At 39.4% G+C, this 18,417-nt stretch overlaps 1 protein-coding gene across 2 annotated transcripts in view; it reads left to right on the top strand.

Moving 5' to 3' along the window:
- lrp4 (low density lipoprotein receptor-related protein 4) overlaps positions 1–18,417 on the top strand; it is a 151,219-nt gene that overhangs the window by 102,836 nt on the left and 29,966 nt on the right. For both annotated transcript variants that reach the window (XM_022211235.2, XM_022211234.2), the window contains exons 9-14: positions 1,665–1,790; positions 3,368–3,502; positions 5,758–5,883; positions 6,330–6,560; positions 8,324–8,480; positions 9,046–9,263. In XM_022211235.2, coding sequence (XP_022066927.1) covers positions 1,665–1,790; positions 3,368–3,502; positions 5,758–5,883; positions 6,330–6,560; positions 8,324–8,480; positions 9,046–9,263 — 993 coding nt within the window. The remainder of the gene's footprint in view (positions 1–1,664; positions 1,791–3,367; positions 3,503–5,757; positions 5,884–6,329; positions 6,561–8,323; positions 8,481–9,045; positions 9,264–18,417) is intronic.

Genomic DNA, 18,417 nt, shown 5'->3' with positions numbered 1-18,417 from the left:
GTGCATCTGAATCCACTTTGTCATTTTTCTGGCTGCACAGTTGCTTCATAATAAAAAGCATTTTACATCATTTGTACCCTTCTCTCTGAAACGCTCGGAGTTATGAGATGTTCAAATCATGTAATAATGGATTTAGGAGAGGAAACACTCCTGCTCTCTTAATGAGCATTGGCCATGTACTTAAAGCTAAAACATATTTTTACGAGTTTATTTTCCAGAGTGAAGGACAGAGTGGGAGATTAAGAGTCATTGCTAGAGTCATATTATCTGTGTGTGGGACAGAAGGAAGAGGAGGAGAGTCAGTTATGCTCACTGGATTTCCTGCTGTCAAAACTGTGATATCGGAGAATTTTAACCAGCAGAGAAATTGTTGTTGATGCATTAACCAGATACATATGTTTTAAGTTAAACCAAAGAGCAGCACATGCTGTAGATCAGAGGTTTCAAGCATGAAGCCTGTGGACCAAAGGGTCCAACCCGGCCCATGGGACGACTGTAAAGTGTAAAAATTACAGACATTAACTGCAAACTCAAACTGCAACTCATTTGTGTAAATTTTTTGCCTTGTTGTCTTGTTGTTGTCCATTATTTGTCGCTTTTTAACTGTTTTTTCTATTTTTTTGTCTCTTTTTCTTCCGTTTTGTGTCGTTTGTCTCTTTTTTGTCATTTTGTGTCTCATTTTTGTCATATTTTGTCTTGTTTTTGTCTGATTTTTGTCGTTTGATCATAAAGTAAATTACTGTATTGTTCATTTCTAGTTTTGTACCTTTTTGTAGATACACTGTGATCTGGAAGTTGTAATGTATAAATGATACATTGAGGCATAATGTTGTTGAAATTGAACTTATTTTTCTTCAGAAATTTCAGGTTCTTCATAATGTTTAATGTGAACATTTTCAGAACACATGGTTTTGCACTAAAACAAAGGAAAAATTTGGAATTGTTGTTATTTATAAGCTATTATGCTCTGATTTTACTGATCCGACCCACTTCAGATCACATTGGGCTGAATGTGGCACCTGAACTAAACTGAGTTTGACATCCCTGCTTTAGATTGTTTACTCCTTACATTTTTAATTTCTTTCCATCCGTGTCTCCTATCTGATTCGTCTGCAGTTCAGCTGAATAGTCTCTGAATTTTTGTCACATGAATGGTTATCACTGCTGAGTTATTTACAGCTTCTTGATTGCTGTGAGGAGTGCAGAATTTTTCTGTTTTGACGGGATATTGTTAGATCAAACGGTTTATTTTTGGCAATTTTTTAAATGAGAAATTACCCCCCCGCCCCTTTGCTTTAGTTTTGTTGTTTTTATTATTTTTATGACAAACCAAACATCACATGATTTACACGCATGATTAGCTCCAGGACTGTGTGAAAGCTGAAAATGTGATAGTTCTTCCTGTTTTGATAGTTTGTTGCTCTCAGTAGTGTAATTTCAGTGATTTTTACAAAAACGACTTGACTGTTAATGCCACTGATGAGTTTTGTGGTTCAGAGGATAAAATGTGCATCAACGTCAGTAAATCTTGCAATTCACTTCCAACACCAAACTTCAACAGATTTGTTGAAGGACAGATCTTGAGGAAAAGTACGGCAGGGAAAGTCGCTTCAGTTGACAGCTGTTTATTTTCTCACGGCATGTTTCATCCTGTCCCCTCACAGAGAGTCCTCCATGCGCCTCTGATCAGTTCCAGTGTGGGAACGGTCGTTGTATCGGCCAGAGGAAAGTGTGCAACGAAGTCAATGACTGCGGTGACTGGACTGATGAACATCCACACCACGACTGCCGTAAGTACACTGAAGAAACAACCACCTAAACATCAGCTCTTTGTACTTTAAAGAATACTCAGAATATGAAGAAACAACTCGCCTTGAAGGGATAATAACCAAGTCGAAGTCATGACATGAACAATAAACTGAGCAAACCTCAAGATGCTGACAGCTTTCACTGTGTGTCATTTGGATATTAACCCTCTGAACCCTGGGAAGTGTCTGTGTTTTTTGTTTTCCTCACTGTCTGCTCATATTTCACCTCCATGGAAACAGCACAGCTAGAAGTATAGAGAACTCAAAAATGTCTTTTGACCAGCAAAATGGAATCAACATGTACAACGGTTTTCCAAGTGTTGATGTTGTTGTTACAGTTTTAATCATTTAATCATACTTAGCTACATACTTATTTTCTGCTTTGTTTAAACACACCTTGCAATTCATCCAAAAAAAGCCAGTTCTGCCAAAACAATCCCTGAATTTTTACTGGACGTGAATGTTGGTCGCAGCTGAGTCAATAATGGCTTCATGGTGGCAGTGAGGAGTGCAGAATTTTTTTTAAATTTTTAATTTTTTTACAGAATCTGATTAGTGCAAAAGGTTTATTTTTGGCAGTTTTTTACAATGTCGTTTGGAATAAAGTGATTTTGAAGAAATGGAGCTTAGTTTAGTCAATTTACCTAAACAAAAGGTGTGTCATAGTTGATTAACTCCTGCTGGAATGTAGAAAATCTGCATTTATTTTTGTTTTTGCAGTTTCTATTTATGATAAATGTTGGGTTTTTTTTTGGTAAAGAGAGCTTTGCCTTTCAAACCTGCTAGCTAGTTTTTGGGTTCAGAGGGTTGGTGACTTTTGACTGCTTTAAAAACTAGTCATAACCACTTGACATTAATTCTTATCGTAGGTTTTGTACACTGCCATTCACAAGTTTGGAGTCACCCAGACAATTTCATGTTTTCCATGAAAGCTCACACTTTTCTTCATGTGCTAACATAACTGCACACAAGTTTTCTAATCATCAGTTAGCCTTTCAACACCATTAGCTAACACAATGTAGCATTAGAACACAGGAGTGATGGTTGCTGGAAATGTTCCTCTGTTATCAGCTGTTTCCAGCTCGAATAGTCATTTACCACATTAACCATGTCTAGACTGTATTTCTGATTAATTTACTGTTATCTTCATTGAAATAAACTGCTTTTCTTTCAAAAACAAGGACATTCCTAAGTGACCCCAAACCTTTGAACAGTAATGTAAGTGGAATTTTAGGCTTGCAAAGGAAGTTTACGGTTTTAACTTCTCAGCACCTTGCAAAGAAGATAGATTTAGGCCTAGTGGTGGCACTAGAGTGAAGGTTAGCTGTCAGCCTAATCCTTCAGAACCCCTGAGTGTGAATGTCCAGATACATTCTGATGACTGACTATGTGGGTGTCTGATAAGATATCGCCATCCTCGGGCATCTCTGCGTGTGGGACGAGAATATTTCCCGACTCCTCACCAGATGAGTCAGATACTTTTTACAGCGTGTGCTTGTATTTGTCCTGAATCAGCATGCTGTGTTTATGTTCCCGTGTTGTTTCCGTGCTGCGAGCAGGGCCGCGCTCCAGCGAGGGCAACTGTAACCAGAATAACGGAGGCTGCTCCCAGAAGTGTCAGATGGTCCGAGGACTGGTCCAGTGCACCTGTCACACCGGATACCGGCTGATGGACGACGGCAAAACCTGCCAGGGTAACGCCGTCTGAGTTTGTGTGTCTGAGTGTGTGTACACATTGCAAGCTGACAGCAGATTCGGCGTTGAAAGAGAGCGAGCAGGCTGAGGGTGTTAATATTCATGACCTCTGCAGAGTTTGTCAATTGGCCAGCTGCTGCTTTGTGTTAAACATCTGATAGCTTCACTGACTTCCTAAACATGACGTTATTATAAAATGCTGCTCCATATGTTGCCATGCTCATCATTCCTCAGTAAAAAGATAAGCTTGGGGAAACAGGAAGCATAATTAACTTATGAAGCATAATTAACATATAAAACCATCATTGACATATGACAAACTTAATTATAACTAATAATAATAACCCTATTTATGTAATGCCTTTTGAAACAGAGTGTTTTATAGACATGACAAAAAAGAAATGAGGGATACTCAAGAAGACCATTGAACAACAGAAGGCTGTTCTGTCCAAACAGAAGCAAGACCAGAGAGGCAAAATGTGGTGAAAGATTTTCAAAATAAGTCAATATAACAGCACCAGATAAAATGATAAAAGAACCAAAAATGCCATATTCAGGTAATAAAAGATCAAGTGGAATAAAAGAAAATAGAGGGTGCGACAATAAGGACAAGGCTAGAAGTAATAATAAGAAGAATAGTGTATAACTCAATGAATATGTAAATAAATTAAAGGTAAAGGAGAATAAAACAAACACATAAAATATTTCAATAGATGAAAAAATAACTTACGAAGTCATATTATTTCGGATCGACTGATTTTATATTTTCAGGGCCCATACTAACATTAATTATGAGTAATCAAGGAGATTGATAACCGTTATTAGTTTGGAACTGATATATCTAAATATTTTACAATGCCAACATGTGATAGCAAGAATACTGTATTTCATAATAGGGCATCTTCACTTATTAATATTACAGTTAAGGATTTTTTTCAACATATACTGTACAGTAATCTGTGCATTATTCATATTTTTCTACTTATAGATTAAACCTGTGCAATATAGTTGCTTTCCGTATTTAGAGGAGTCTGTACACTAGCTTCAATTTAACAAGTAGAATGATCTATACCTACTTATACATCACTTTTGCTGCTACAACCTGGGATTATCTTGTTATTACTATAGCTGAATATGTTTATTAAACATGCACATTAAATGTTATATATGTGACAGCAGTGAATCTGTCGTTCATAAATGGGCTACTACATTAATGAAGATAACTGTAACTAAATATGTACAACGACATTAGAAATGAGAGCATCTAAGCATTATGTGATGCTACGATGTACTTATATCTAATATTCTTTTATACTTTCTGTCACTTTTTTGCCCACTGAAGCCAATATCTTTAAGCAATATTTAATATTGTTTTCCAGACACTGTTTCAGAGTTATTTGTTTGTTGTCTAGTAGCTAACTAAGCCCTTTAGCTTATAGCGTAGCCTTAGCTGCTGTGAAAGTAGCTTATGTCCTGTTTTGTGGCACTGACTGTGATTCTTGTTCAGTTTTTGCAGGTTTTGTCTCTTCTGGAGAGACTTGTTTGTCAGTTGGAGCAATGATTTATCTATCGAGAAATAAATCTAATTTATTATGTCTGTATGATTCACTATATATCACTGCAGCAATGACATTTTCAATCTAAAGGGCAAAGTAGTCATGCATTTTTAAGATTGTATCTGTCTATTACAACTCGCTAAATCATTTTCAAGTACCAGGACTAAAAAATACAAACTTAAAAGCTTGTGTTTGGCTGGAAGAACGATTGCAAAGGGATAAGTAAGAAAATTAAGTAAGGAGAGAAAAACAAATGTAACCTTTCTCTCACTGATCCTAACTTCCTAAATATGACCAGAAAATAAAGTCCTTTGCTACTATTCACAGTTTATTCCTCTTAGTAAGTTTGTCTGTGTGTCAGCAGGAGTATTTCCACAACAAATTTCCGTGAAACATCACAGAAAGTAAAGCTTTGGACTGAGATGCTATTGATTCGAATTTGGTGTGCAATTGAATCTGGGATTTGTGCCACAAGTCAGGATTTATTGCCAGAATTTAGAGAATTTCCTTTTTTTCCACATTGTAGGAGTGTGTTTGATAGGTCAGGGAATTAATCTCAAATTTAAGTGATGAAAGAAGAAGCGGGATGTGTTCCAAAAGCGTGAATGAATTGTTCCCCTTCCAGTCACCTCTGATCCTTTATGTCCTGAGTTCACCAACGTCTCTCTGCCCCTCGTGTCCTCTGTGGTCTCTTCCAGATGTGGACGAGTGTGCCGAAGAAGGCTACTGCAGCCAGGGATGTACCAACGCCGAGGGGGGGTTCCAGTGCTGGTGCGTTCAGGGCTACGAGCTCCGACCCGACAAGCGCAGCTGCAAAGCCCTGGGTAAATAAACCGCTGCACTGCGTTTCATCCTTGACATGTGACCACAGTCGAGTCGCCGGCGTTTGACCTCCAATAAAAGCACCGTTGTGTAGTGTTTACACTCGCTTCAGCGGTAACTGTATCCGCTGCTCTGCTCCGGGGTCTTGGACTCATTCAGAGGGTCTGGACTAGATTTAGATATGCCGCGGAGGTAGAGTGCAGGCCTGGTAAAGCAGCTCATCAATCTGCTGCAGACCAGAGTTAAACCCAGGTCAGGTCTGCCTGTCAGACAGCCGCCGGGACACAGACCTTCACCCCAACAGATTAATGCTCGCTCTTGTTAAAAGTGACCGCTGGGTCTTGCTCAACTTTTATCGTCTTGTTACTGTTTAGTCGCTTTCCAACTTTCACTGCAGAGGTTTAGCTTCTTTTCCACTTTAATTCCCATCATCTCCGACCCTCTCCAGGTCCAGAGCCGGTGCTGCTGTTCGCCAACCGCATCGACATCCGTCAGGTTTTGCCGCATCGCTCCGAATACACGCTGCTCCTCAACAACCTGGAAAACGCCATCGCTCTGGACTTCCACCACAGCCGTGAGCTGGTGTTCTGGTCGGACGTAACGCTGGACCGCATCATGAAGGCCAACCTGAACGGCTCCAACGTGGAGGAGGTCGTGTCCACCGGCCTGGAGAGCCCAGGTGGGTGCCGCAGCTGACGGGATGTGGGTTCAGACGCAGGACAACAGGCTCATTAATCACTTTTCTCAATTTATTCAACTCTGCGTCTTTCTGTCCAACCGGGCTGTGCTCTCCCTCACTTCATCCATCACCTTATCCATGTATGAATGCAGCCGTATAACATCAATACTGTTTAATTCTTAAAGTCTGTTTATGTTTTCTCTCTGTGTTTTATTTTCAGCCTCACTTTTATTTTCTCACAGCCTCAGTATCTGTTTCTATTTTAGACTCTTCTTTTTAGTCGATTTCAACTTTTATTTGGGGTATTTTTTCTTTTTTATCCATGTTATTTTTTCCACATTTTATCTCTTTGTCCCTAAAATTACCTAAATAGATCTTTATTGCTGTGGTGTTCTGCTTACATGCTGTGATGTGAAGGTCAAAGAATGAACAATTAGTTAAAGATGACACTTATTGTCAGCAGTTCCACATTGTAAGAAATTCTTTCTAAAAGACAAAAGATGAGGATCAATATCAATCTCATGTCTGCACATTAAGCATGGAGCTCTTAGCTTAGCATAAAGACTAGAGGCAGAGGGAAACAGCTAGCCTGACGGTCCTAACCTCACTTGCTATCATGTTGTTTCTTATGTGCACAACTTTACATGAAGAGAATCTAAAAACTAACACCTTTATGTGATTCTTCCCTGTAGGGGGAGTTGTGGGATGTTACAATTTCTTGATGAACAACAAATGATCTTTTTCCCAGTATTTCTGTGCAGTGTTTCATGCTGTTGCACAAGTTTTCAGACATCGTATGATTTTCATTTTTCTGATGGTCCTTGACCTAACTGACTGTAACTATGGATTTCCTCAAGGAAAAAAAGACTACAAATCAGGATATTTCATTAAAATCATCTTAGTCTGCATGTCTCAGTTTAAAAATTTGCTATAAACAAACTGTTTACAGTAGCTAGATTATGTGAAAAGCAACAAATTTTGCATTTGTAGGTGCACCTAAGAAACCAGTAGTGACTCAGCTGGGACCAACAATCACATAGCAAAAATTCTGGGACTTTTCGAAAGAACTTCTAAACAAATATGGAAACAAATAAAGAATGCAAATAGATAAATATTTATACTATGTATAATTACCATTTTTCTAGTGTTGTTAACACCTATGAGCACTTAGAAAAATATATTCCAGACAATGTTTCAGGGTCATTTCTGGTTGCGTTCTAGCTTAGCTAGTAGCATAACCAAGACCTTACAGCCTTAGCCACTGTTAAAGTTCAACATGTCGATACTATTTTTTTTGTTTAATCTTTGTAAAATAGTAATCAAAGAAATTAATTTCATTCTTGCTTTTAATGTGATTTATAGTATGATACCTTTACTTGAGATCTCTCTACTTCTTGCAGTGGTTTTGATGTTTCCATAGAGGTGCAGAACTTTATACTGCAGTCAAAAAGAAGCCACAGTAGGAAAAAAAAAATGTGACGGGGGCAAAAAAAAAATCCAGAAATTGCTTGGGATACAGAGGATTAAACAAGAAAGAATTGAAAAGTATTTTGTTCTTTTTCTTACCTCCCCTTAAATGTGTTTTATCAGCAGGATAAAGGAGGTTGCATCAGCAAATAAGAATATTAACAAGCAGACAGTCAATAATTAGGTAGAAAATATTAGACAATGAGGACATAATAATCTGTCACAGTTTCCATTAAAGTGGTTATACTTTAACAAATGACAGTAACAAGTAATATAATGTGTTTTCTCTCCTCTAGGTGGACTGGCCATAGACTGGATCCATGACAAACTGTACTGGACAGATTCTGGGACGTCCCGTATCGAGGTGGCCAACCTGGACGGGACTCATCGTAAGGTGCTGCTGTGGCAGAACATGGAGAAGCCCAGAGCCATCGCACTGCACCCCATAGAGGGGTACGAGTCCAAACACACACACAGATGCCCGTAATTCACTGCAGATGGCTCCATATGTACACACACTCATATATACATATCCCCTCTGGATGTGTCCCAGTTGTAGTGTAGCAGCAGAGCAGGGATTAAAGTTTGGCAGCACAGCAGTACCCAGAGGCGAGCATCTGTGTGGAACAAGTATTTCATGAAACAGGCAGCCGCAAAGAGTGTTTTCCTCCCTAGTTTCATATGCTGCAGTTACTGGAAAGAGTTTTGGATGAAGCCCCAGAGAAATTTAAAGCTAGAAAACTCATTTGGCTTATTAGGTGGCTGATTTGCATGTGATAATTGAAAAATATAAAAAAAAACCCTGCAAAGTATATCTTCCCTCTGAGGCTGGACAGAACAGATGAGCACTGATGAGGAGGACATGAATGTTGAGGACGAGGGAGGCTTCTTTGATTTCAGACATCTGCTGCGTCTTGAATCCAGACAACAATCTGTTTGCGTCTTTGCCACGAGGATCAGCCCATTTCTGCTCAAACAGCAACTAAACTAACCGTAACTGTCCTGTTTTCCTCTTCAGTAAAATCTATTGGACCGACTGGGGCAACACGCCTCGCATTGAGTACGCCAACATGGACGGATCCAACCGGCGGGTCATCGCAGACACACATCTGTTCTGGCCCAACGGCCTCACCATCGACTACGCAGGACGCCGGATGTACTGGGTGGACGCCAAGCACCACGTCATCGAGAAGGCTGACTTGGATGGACGCAACCGTAAGGCCGTCATCAGCCAAGGTAAACTACCACCTGCTAGCTGTTGTTTGTTTCAAGCTTGGGTTGAAGAATCACAAAAGAGCTCATCTTTTCTGATCATCAGAGTTTGTTACAGATAGTATTGGGACATAAAGTATCGTCCTTATTGATTCCTTAAGAACAAAATATAGAGCCTACCTTCTTCCTTGATGGATTGCTAGATGTTTGGGATTTTTAGACTTGTTTGAACTTCAGGATCTCTTCTCAGAGACTGTCAACCTTCTCTTAGTTTGCGGACTTCATGAACTTTTAGGAACATTGGGGTTGAGGCTTAAAGTGGTGAACATTTCTGGTTGCTGGAGTACCTGCACCGTTTCATTTCAGCCTATCCGTCTCAGCCATCTCATGGTCAATCTCTGCAGTAGCTTTTAAAATCCATTTGTGTTCATCATGTCTAGTGTTTTAAGCTTTTTGAGTTTCCTTTGCTACTACTGCTTGTTTCTTTTTCAGCATTGACTCAGTGGTTCCATTTATGAAGCAGTAAATTACAGTCAGCAGCAGCAAGACTTGAATCTCGTCCATGCTTACTGTTATTGTAATGCTGGAGATTATTGGTTTTATGTGGTGTTGTTGCGGTATCTGTATTACCGCCACCTACTGGACTGAAGTGGAGTATTTCATTGTATAGTCACCTAATCTTCACATGGAAACATGGATCACCAGCGGTCTAGAGGAACCTTTATATCCACTGAAAATAATTCTGGGGTCTGAAAAGTCTCGGTGCTTTGTAGTGAACTGATACTAGTGCCTAAAAAGTGAAGCTAAAACTTTCATGAACTCCTTCAAGTATTATAGTCCGGCTCGCTGTAGCTGCTTCTTCTTTTACTCTTCATCTGTTCAGTGTTTTGAACTGAACAAGTTTAATGAAGACAAAGTTTTCTGTTGCTAATTTCAGTGGTTCAGACTCAGCAGCTGCACTTAGAAGTAGAAACCCTTTACTTTTTAACACAAAGTGTTGTGTTTGCATTAACGGAGGCTGAGCTGCAGATTTAATTACAGATTTAAGTAGGAACTATGGGAAAGACTGTCATAAACTTGTTAATGGAGATTAGCCAGAACTTGGATGAGATTAGAGAAGACATTGAGGAATCACAGAGCTGAATTTCTCATCATTTGTTATGATTTGTAGCAACCCAAATGTTCAGAAAACGCTTTTTGAATTCATTCTTCAAAATGTTACATTGGTTGTTGCCTTCTTTTCTTTAAATTTTTTTGACCAGCACCCAAATTAGATGTTTGATACAAGATTTTTGAACTCCAGTTCCGTGTAAACTGTGTTTTATCTAACGAGCAGAAAATCCTGAAACTCGTCTGTTTTAAATGAAGGTATGACAGCTTTGTAAACACAAAGCCTTGGCAGTTGTTTATCCAAGAACCTCAGAAGTTGCTGAAAGTTTTTTTCTTTGAAAGCTCTGAGTGAGGCAGAGGAAAACAGAAGTGACGTGCTGTGCAGAGGTCTGGCGGGAGTTCAGATTGTTGGATATTCATTAATTATCACTCTCACGTGCACAGAAACACGCATTCACAAGGCGATGGATATAGGATGTAGCACACTGACGCTGCTTCATTATGCCATGTGGAGTTAATCAGCGCCATATTTCCATTAAAGCACTTGCACATGTTCCTACCGCTGAAATGCACACGCACAAAAGCCATAAATGACGATGTAAAGTGGAGCGCATGCCTTTGTTTATGTTGTTGTTTCCTACAGAGACGTGTGTGCATTAAAAGAAGGTTTCTGGCAGATATACGGCACAGTGCTAAGCTGTCACACATACACTCAGGCTTCCTTCTGTGACCTCATGCTGCAGTGAGATTCGTTTCTCAGGTTTTGGCTGATAGTTTTCGTAGTTTCCTGCCGAGTTTGTGCTCCTCATGTTTCTCAGTCAGCAAACTAGCAGCCGGCAGGAACACCCTGATCACTGTAGGTTGGCGGTGTGATGATTTAATCCAGTGGTGATGCTGGGACTGGGTAATGGAAGCGTTGCAGTGGCACCGGGTTGGTGGGGAATAGAAGCAGACACACTTTAAGGCAGTAATAAAAATGTATTTAAAGTCTACTGGAGGCTGAATGTGGATTGTTCGACCATGCATGTCCCTCTGTACGTTTGTCAAATTATTAGAGCACAGCTGATATATCAATGTCAGGCGCATATGTTGTTGATATGAAATCTGCCTTTTATCGCACATAATGTGGAGAAAAGATCCTTGGTTTAATTTCGAAACTGTATCATCACACAGTTTGGTCAACAGAGCGGCTCCGACTCCACTGATTGCAAAAATCTTAGCGGTCTCTGAAGCACATGTAGCAGAGAATTCATCACAGTTGAATAGGTAGTGATGTTGAGTCTGTATTTGTGTTCATGGGAACCTGCTGACTAGATTGTAGAACACATTACTGTGAAGTTAATACACAGTTACAATATCATTTTCCCTTCTCATTATAACTTTGTGTTGCATATAGATACACAATATTGGCTGATATATTGATTTCAGAATTTGTTAATCCTTTAAATCGGTATCGGTCACTAAAATCCAGAATCATCAGGCTCTCTACAAATTATGTTTTTACTCATGTTAGCTGATATACCAGCAGATTTCCACAAAGTTTGGTGGACAGTCCTGCTTTAGAACAAGAGATACAACCAAAACAATATTAGATTTACGGCGTGATCCTGATGTTTTCACTTCATTTCTTTAGATATTTAATTCCTCCTGACACCTATATGAAATGCATTGTAGATAAGCTGCAGTAGCTGGTTGTTCCACCAGGAACAACTTAATGTTCTGTTGCTGTTTAATGCTGTAGCAACCAGAGAAGATGGTTACTAGGACAACATAGAGCATTGTGGCGGTCTAGCTAGCAGTGGGCCACCATGACAAAGACTTTTGTGATGCTTAATGACCTCTGGCCTCAGCTTATGTGTTCAGGACAAGCTACAGTTATAAATGATGTGTCTGTTGACAGGACAAATGTCCACTGTGATCATTTTGTTTCAATAGACGATTGAATGATTGACCACTGTTTATTATTTATCGAAGAAAACTGTTCAAAAATTGCATCCCTAGCTTCCTGCCACAATTTTTGCTCTCCCTTTTTGACACCCATGTGACAGGCCTTCATGGGCCCTGATCCCCATCATGGAGATCCTCAACTATTAGACAAACATGAGTGCTTAATGACAATAAAGCTAACAGTAATTAAATTAAAAATCTGTGTTTTCATGGTTAAGAATTTCATTCATGGCAGTTACATAACAGCAGGAGAACCCTGAATATCTGGAGAGGTTGTGAGTGTGAGTACAGGTGTCAGCTGACAGAAGTTTCCAATTTGGGATTTTTTTTTCTTTCTTTTTTTTTGTCCTGATGAAGTGAAAAGAGTGTGGCAGCACATCAGTGATGATCAAGAGTGTGAAAGGAGAGAAAGGGAGAGGGGAAATGTTTGATGAGTGTGTGTGCACCATCAGCCCTGTGAGCTCTCCTTAATGATGTGTGCTCTCAGGATAAAAGGCTGTAATTGGCCCTGTCCTTCCTCCACAGCCTCTGTTTGCTCAGACAACACACAGGACAAATGGGACGAGTGTGTGTGTGCGCGTGTGTGTGTTACATTGTGAGTCGCTGTGCCCGGGAATGTTAACGAGCATTTATCTCCCTGCACCTATAGCTCTCTGAGAGGCTGGATGAGAGCCAGCTCCTCTGTCACCGGAGCTGGACGGCAGACAGGTGTCACGGATAACTCCGCTATCCAGTCTGCACACCTGTGCACCTGGAGGTGGGGGATGGAGAAGGAGCAGCTATGTCTGCTTGTGTGTGGGCGGGAATGTCTGTGGGTTTCTTTGTATGAATGTGATCTTGGAGTACATCTGCCTGAGGACAAATGTACACTGCAGTGATTTGTCATTCACAATGCTGCATGACAGCACGTCCAGTTCGCCGTTAGGAAGACCTACGAAACAATGCCCCCTTGTGGACAGCTGCTCAGCTCACAGGTTTTATTGTAATGTGTTTTAAACTTCAGGAAGGCACAAGTATTTTTAGGCACAATTAGAAGTGTACCAGTCATCCTCTGCAGAACTGTAAAATTAATGAATGTTGGTCCTCTGAATGGAGATATCACTCTCAAAACTCATATTTTATCCAGAGGATGGGAATGAAGACAAGCTCTATGGGAAACTCCAACGATTTTTTTCTAATGTATGAGCATGAATGCAGCAAACTTCCTGTCAAACAGTTCCTGTGTTCTGCTTTTTCTACATATCATGAATGTCTAGATTAAACGTCACTGTGTTTTCTGGTACAACCCCTTGAAGTCAACAAATCAGAAATGTAAAATTCTCCCCTGTAGGGGCATTTCGACTAATGAGCTACTGGTTCTGGCTCTGGTTCTGTGTCAAGATCCTGAACTTGAACCATTCCACGTATTTCCATCTAAAAAGAGTGATTTCTACTTGCACGCCTACAAACTGCTGTATGTAAATGTGTCTGACTGAAGTCAATATTTGCATTATTATGCGTAGAAATTCACAGGTAAATAATGCGGTTGGTTGTTTCTCTCTGACCTACATTTGCACAAGTTGCTGGCATCTATTAGAAAACAAGAAGATACATACTGTACATGCAGCAGCACTCTGCTTTCTTTCAGAGTGCTCCGGCTGCCATTATTGGGTTTTCTCAATACTAGGATAAGGTCCTATCCTGGTTTTGGAAATCAAAATGGTTTACAGGCACAAAAACAAAAAAATGACACTTTAACAATAGAGAATTTTTATCCTAAACCTTGATTATACTTTCTAGTATTAAACATTCTTTAGATGCTTCTTTAAATCCCTTACCATTTATCTTTTTACCAAACATATACCCTCTTTAATGTCCAAATTTATACTTTTTTTCTGAGTTTTGCACTACTTAAATCATACATGTATATTTTTATTTTGTTTTTTTACTCCACCAAAGAGGTGGAGCCTCGGTGGACTTATGTGACGATCAGCGTTAGTTTGTCTGTCTGTTTGTCTGTTAGCAACATTACTCAAAAACAGACAAACAGATTTTGATGAAATTTTCAGGGAAGGTCAGAAATGACAAAAGGACTGATTGATTAGATTTTGGCAGTGATGCGGCTTTTAGTCTGGATCTATGAATTTTTGAAAGATTTCAGCTGTCAGAAATGATACGACTGAGCAGCCTTGGCGGAGCCTTTTCCAGTTTACTTAATGTGTTGCCATTCATATGAGTGCATCACTATGTTTTTCACAGTGTAAACTCGTCATAATGTGTAACTTCACAGACAAAATACATGAGAAAAAACATATCTAGCATCACAATAATTTTATTTGATTTGTTGTTTTGTAAGTGACTTTAGTGGAAGCTCAAACAAGAATAAGATTTCTGAAGGAGTCGTAGGAGCTTCAGTTAAAGCAACTGGACTTCTCTTTTAGGTTCTGGAACTAAAGAAGCTTCATGGATGAGAGGTGAAATGTCTTAGAGAACCAGAAACAGAAGTCTAGTTGCTCTTTGCTGAAGCTCCTAGAGTTACCATAACCTGAATGACTGACAATCTCCACAGACAGACTTTGCTGTCCATCACGCTATAATCTGATCAGTGTTCTGTCCAGCTGGAGGCGATGTTGTGTCGCTGTTGACCTACAGTATAACAGCGACGGTGACAGATCCGATGAAGGTGTGAGAGGACAGGGAGGTGCCACATGTAGGCTAAAGGGGACATAACTGTGAAGGCTTGGTGGGACGTTTGAAGCCCTGTCAGCCTGCAGCTGCTCCTCCAGCTGTCCCGGAAGAAAGGGCCAGGAGGGCTGGTGCTGCTGAGGTCGGAGAGATGGCAAGGAAGAAGGTGACCGTATCAAAAGCAGGCGCCTCTGTAGACGGCTCGGAGGAGGGAAGGGGGTGTAGCGTTGTCTCCCTCAGGCTGGGATAAGATCAGAAAACAAACATTCAGCCGGCATCCCTTCACACACACCTGGAGCTGCTTCAGCAGGAAGGAAAATGTGGAGATGCTGGTTAGCTTGGCTGTTTTTACTGATTCCTAACTGAAAAATTTCTAGTTTTCTGTTAAACTTTCTGAGAAAATGATCCCTTAATGACTATCCATTCATGGCATTTACTGCAGCGTCGCATTAAAAGCTGTCCAGTACCTAAAGCCAACACCAAACGCCTGCTCAGATTATTACTCTTCTGTACTTAATCGGACTCATAATTTAATGATTTTTTTTGATCCAGAGAAACAGAACAGAGTGGAACATACTTGCTGCACAGATGGTGTTTCCCATATTTTCCAAAACTGAAACCAAAATACCAAGGCGGTAATATGTTTCAACAGATGAGACACTGAAACTTTCTGGTTACCAAGTTGTGTAGTGAGTGGGACGTATTAGTTGATTTCCTGATGCCAATCGTCCTTTACCAAGATACAATCCGCCTCCAATTTGTAGCAAAGATTTGAGACATTAGAAAACGTTCTCAAGAGGCAAAATAAAATACGCTTTTTATTCATGCATGATTTTAAAGGTGCGTTCAGACGTTCTCTCATTCTTACTGCAGCACCAGAAGTAGCTTAAACAATTAGTTAAGGGATAGAAAACATCTAAATTTGTTTAAAATGATCAAACGTTTTGTCTCGCTGGAGCTGAACACACATTTACTCTGATCCTCGTGGCTCATTATCATTCTGGTCTCCCTCCAGCTTTAGCCATTTACCACTTGACATTTATGCTTCGCCGTAAAACACTGTCATTAAACGAGCAGCAGTGTTTTTAAAAGCCGTGCACCCAGCGCGCTCGCCGCATCACCGTGGCTCGGTGCTGCAGCAGAAATCACTTTTTCCATCCATTCAGCGATCTCATCCCACTGGCTGTGCAGCTACTCCTGTGGAGGGAAAGAGGACTTTAATTGGACGAGTGCTGCTGAATGGACACATCGATCGCTATTGATAAATAAGATACTAATAGCTTTCTACACTCTTAACAGTTTCTGAGCATTTTTGGACACATTTTGTTTATTTTGGGAAAATATGAAAGTTTTGTGTCGTTTTAGCCCAATTTGAAGTCACTGCGGATGACTTTTGAATCATTTTGGATGAATGTTTGCCTTTTTGGACACGTTTGGATACATTTTGGACAGTTGGAAAAAATAAATGTTTAGAACAATATTCTACTCATTTTGGACATATAATATGGACAAATCTGAGTTATTTTGGACATATTGATCAATATTGATAATGAGATACCAATAACCTTGTACTTTACAAACTATTTTTTCAAAAAAATTGTATAATTTTGGATCAATTTTGTTTATTTTGGGAAAGTTTAGAGTCTTTTTACACAAGTTTTGGGTCACTTTGGATGAATTTGTAATTATTTTGGACACATTTTAATTAATCTTGAACAATTTTTTCAATGATTTAAGACAAATTTTGAGTCATTTTGGGCATATTGATCGACATTGATAAATAAATACTAATCTACACACAAACACACTCCTTGTGGATATTTTTGGAAAAGTTTTGTGTCACTTTAGACCAATTTTGGGTCTCATGGGATGAATTTTGAAACCTTCGGGACGAATCTTTGCCATTTTGGATAAGGTTTGTTTTTTTCTAGAAAGTATTTTAGTTATTTTGGGTACATTTTGATTCACTTATGGTCAAGTTTTTTTATTAGTTTGGGCAAATGTCCAAACTAAAACAAAGTTTGATTGGTGGTAGGATCAGTTAGCAGCTGTTAGATTAGTGGCTCACACCCTCCACCTCACATATGAACAATTACAGAAGCAGCAACTAATTTTTAAAACTAAAAATGCACAAGTCAACCAGTGGTTAAATGACCAAAAACGTAGTCACAACCTTAAAGCCTCCGTGCAACACAAGTTCCTCTTTTAGCCAGCGTTTTAAAGGCCCTGGAGCTTGTTTTTAGAGTCGGCGTCTAATGAAAGCAATGAGGGTTTTACTTGTCAACACTGTTGTCTGCCAAAGGTGCAACTGATGACATGAATGATTCTTGTGCTCTCTGTGTTCTTTGCTCTGGTTTTGAAGTGGGTAGAAGCTCTGATAAAGTGGCATCGGTAAAACTTTTCCAACTTTCGATTTTCACATTTCAGTCACACTTCTGAATGCCAAAACCCACCAGCTTTAAAAGGCTGGCTCTCTTTCAAAAAACACCGAAATTACACAATTTATTAGAGACGGAAACTTTGAAAACAGAAAGAAATGTTGGCTTTTCAACAGTCTTCAAATGAATCTCCTAACTTTAAATTGTGATTTTTAATCAGTCATTTTATTCTAAAAAAAAAAAAAAAAAAAGCCAAAAAAGACCCATTTATTCTCGCTGCATACTGTAAAAAGCAAAAACTTCTGCACTATCCTGTGCAACTGTGGCGTTTTTAGTGACTCAGTTGCAACCAACAGTCATGTGGGAAAAAAATCAGTGTTTTTTTTTAGGAAGAACTACAGCATAGAACAGGAGAAAAGTTCTGAAAACAAATGAATAATTTAAATAGTAATGAACCTACAGTCTGTGGAGCCACCATTGTTTTTCAGTAGTTTTTAACACCTGGAGCTGCTTGGAAAAATGTTGCACATATTGATTCCATTTTTTCTTTCAATGTTTCTAAAATAAACAAAATACAACCTTGGCTTTTTCCTTTTTATGATTTTTGGCATTATGCATTTGTTATTTGTATTGTGGCTTTTTCTCTACTTCCAGCCATGGTTGTGCCTTTTCCATTGGGTGCAAGACTTTGTATTGTGGGGAAAAATGGGCCCACGATGAGTAAAAAAAACCACTCCAAAACCAAGTTTAGGTGGTTAAAGGCCCTCAAATTTATATTTCCAATCCACTTCCTAACAACAGCAATGAAGTGTGTTGATACTATTATCTGACAAATGTACACACAGCTGATAAATGATTGTTGTGTTTGTGTTTTCTCTGTGTTCTTGGCTCTGAAGTGACATCAGCTCTACTTTTCTATCTTGATCTTTAATTATTGCTCATTTAGTCCCACGCTGAAGAGAAATCTCGTACAGCCGTGTTTTAAGACAACCACATTAATAAAAAAAATCCCAGGTATTTAGTGTTCTTCTGTTAAACCCACAAACCATATTAAAGGTATTAAAGAGCACCAGCAGATG

The sequence above is a fragment of the Acanthochromis polyacanthus genome, chromosome 2, assembly GCF_021347895.1.
Source record: "Acanthochromis polyacanthus isolate Apoly-LR-REF ecotype Palm Island chromosome 2, KAUST_Apoly_ChrSc, whole genome shotgun sequence".
Taxonomy (NCBI): Eukaryota; Metazoa; Chordata; class Actinopteri; family Pomacentridae; genus Acanthochromis; species Acanthochromis polyacanthus.
Note: the sequence above shows the minus strand (reverse complement) of the source record. Positions and strands in the feature narration are given on the sequence as shown.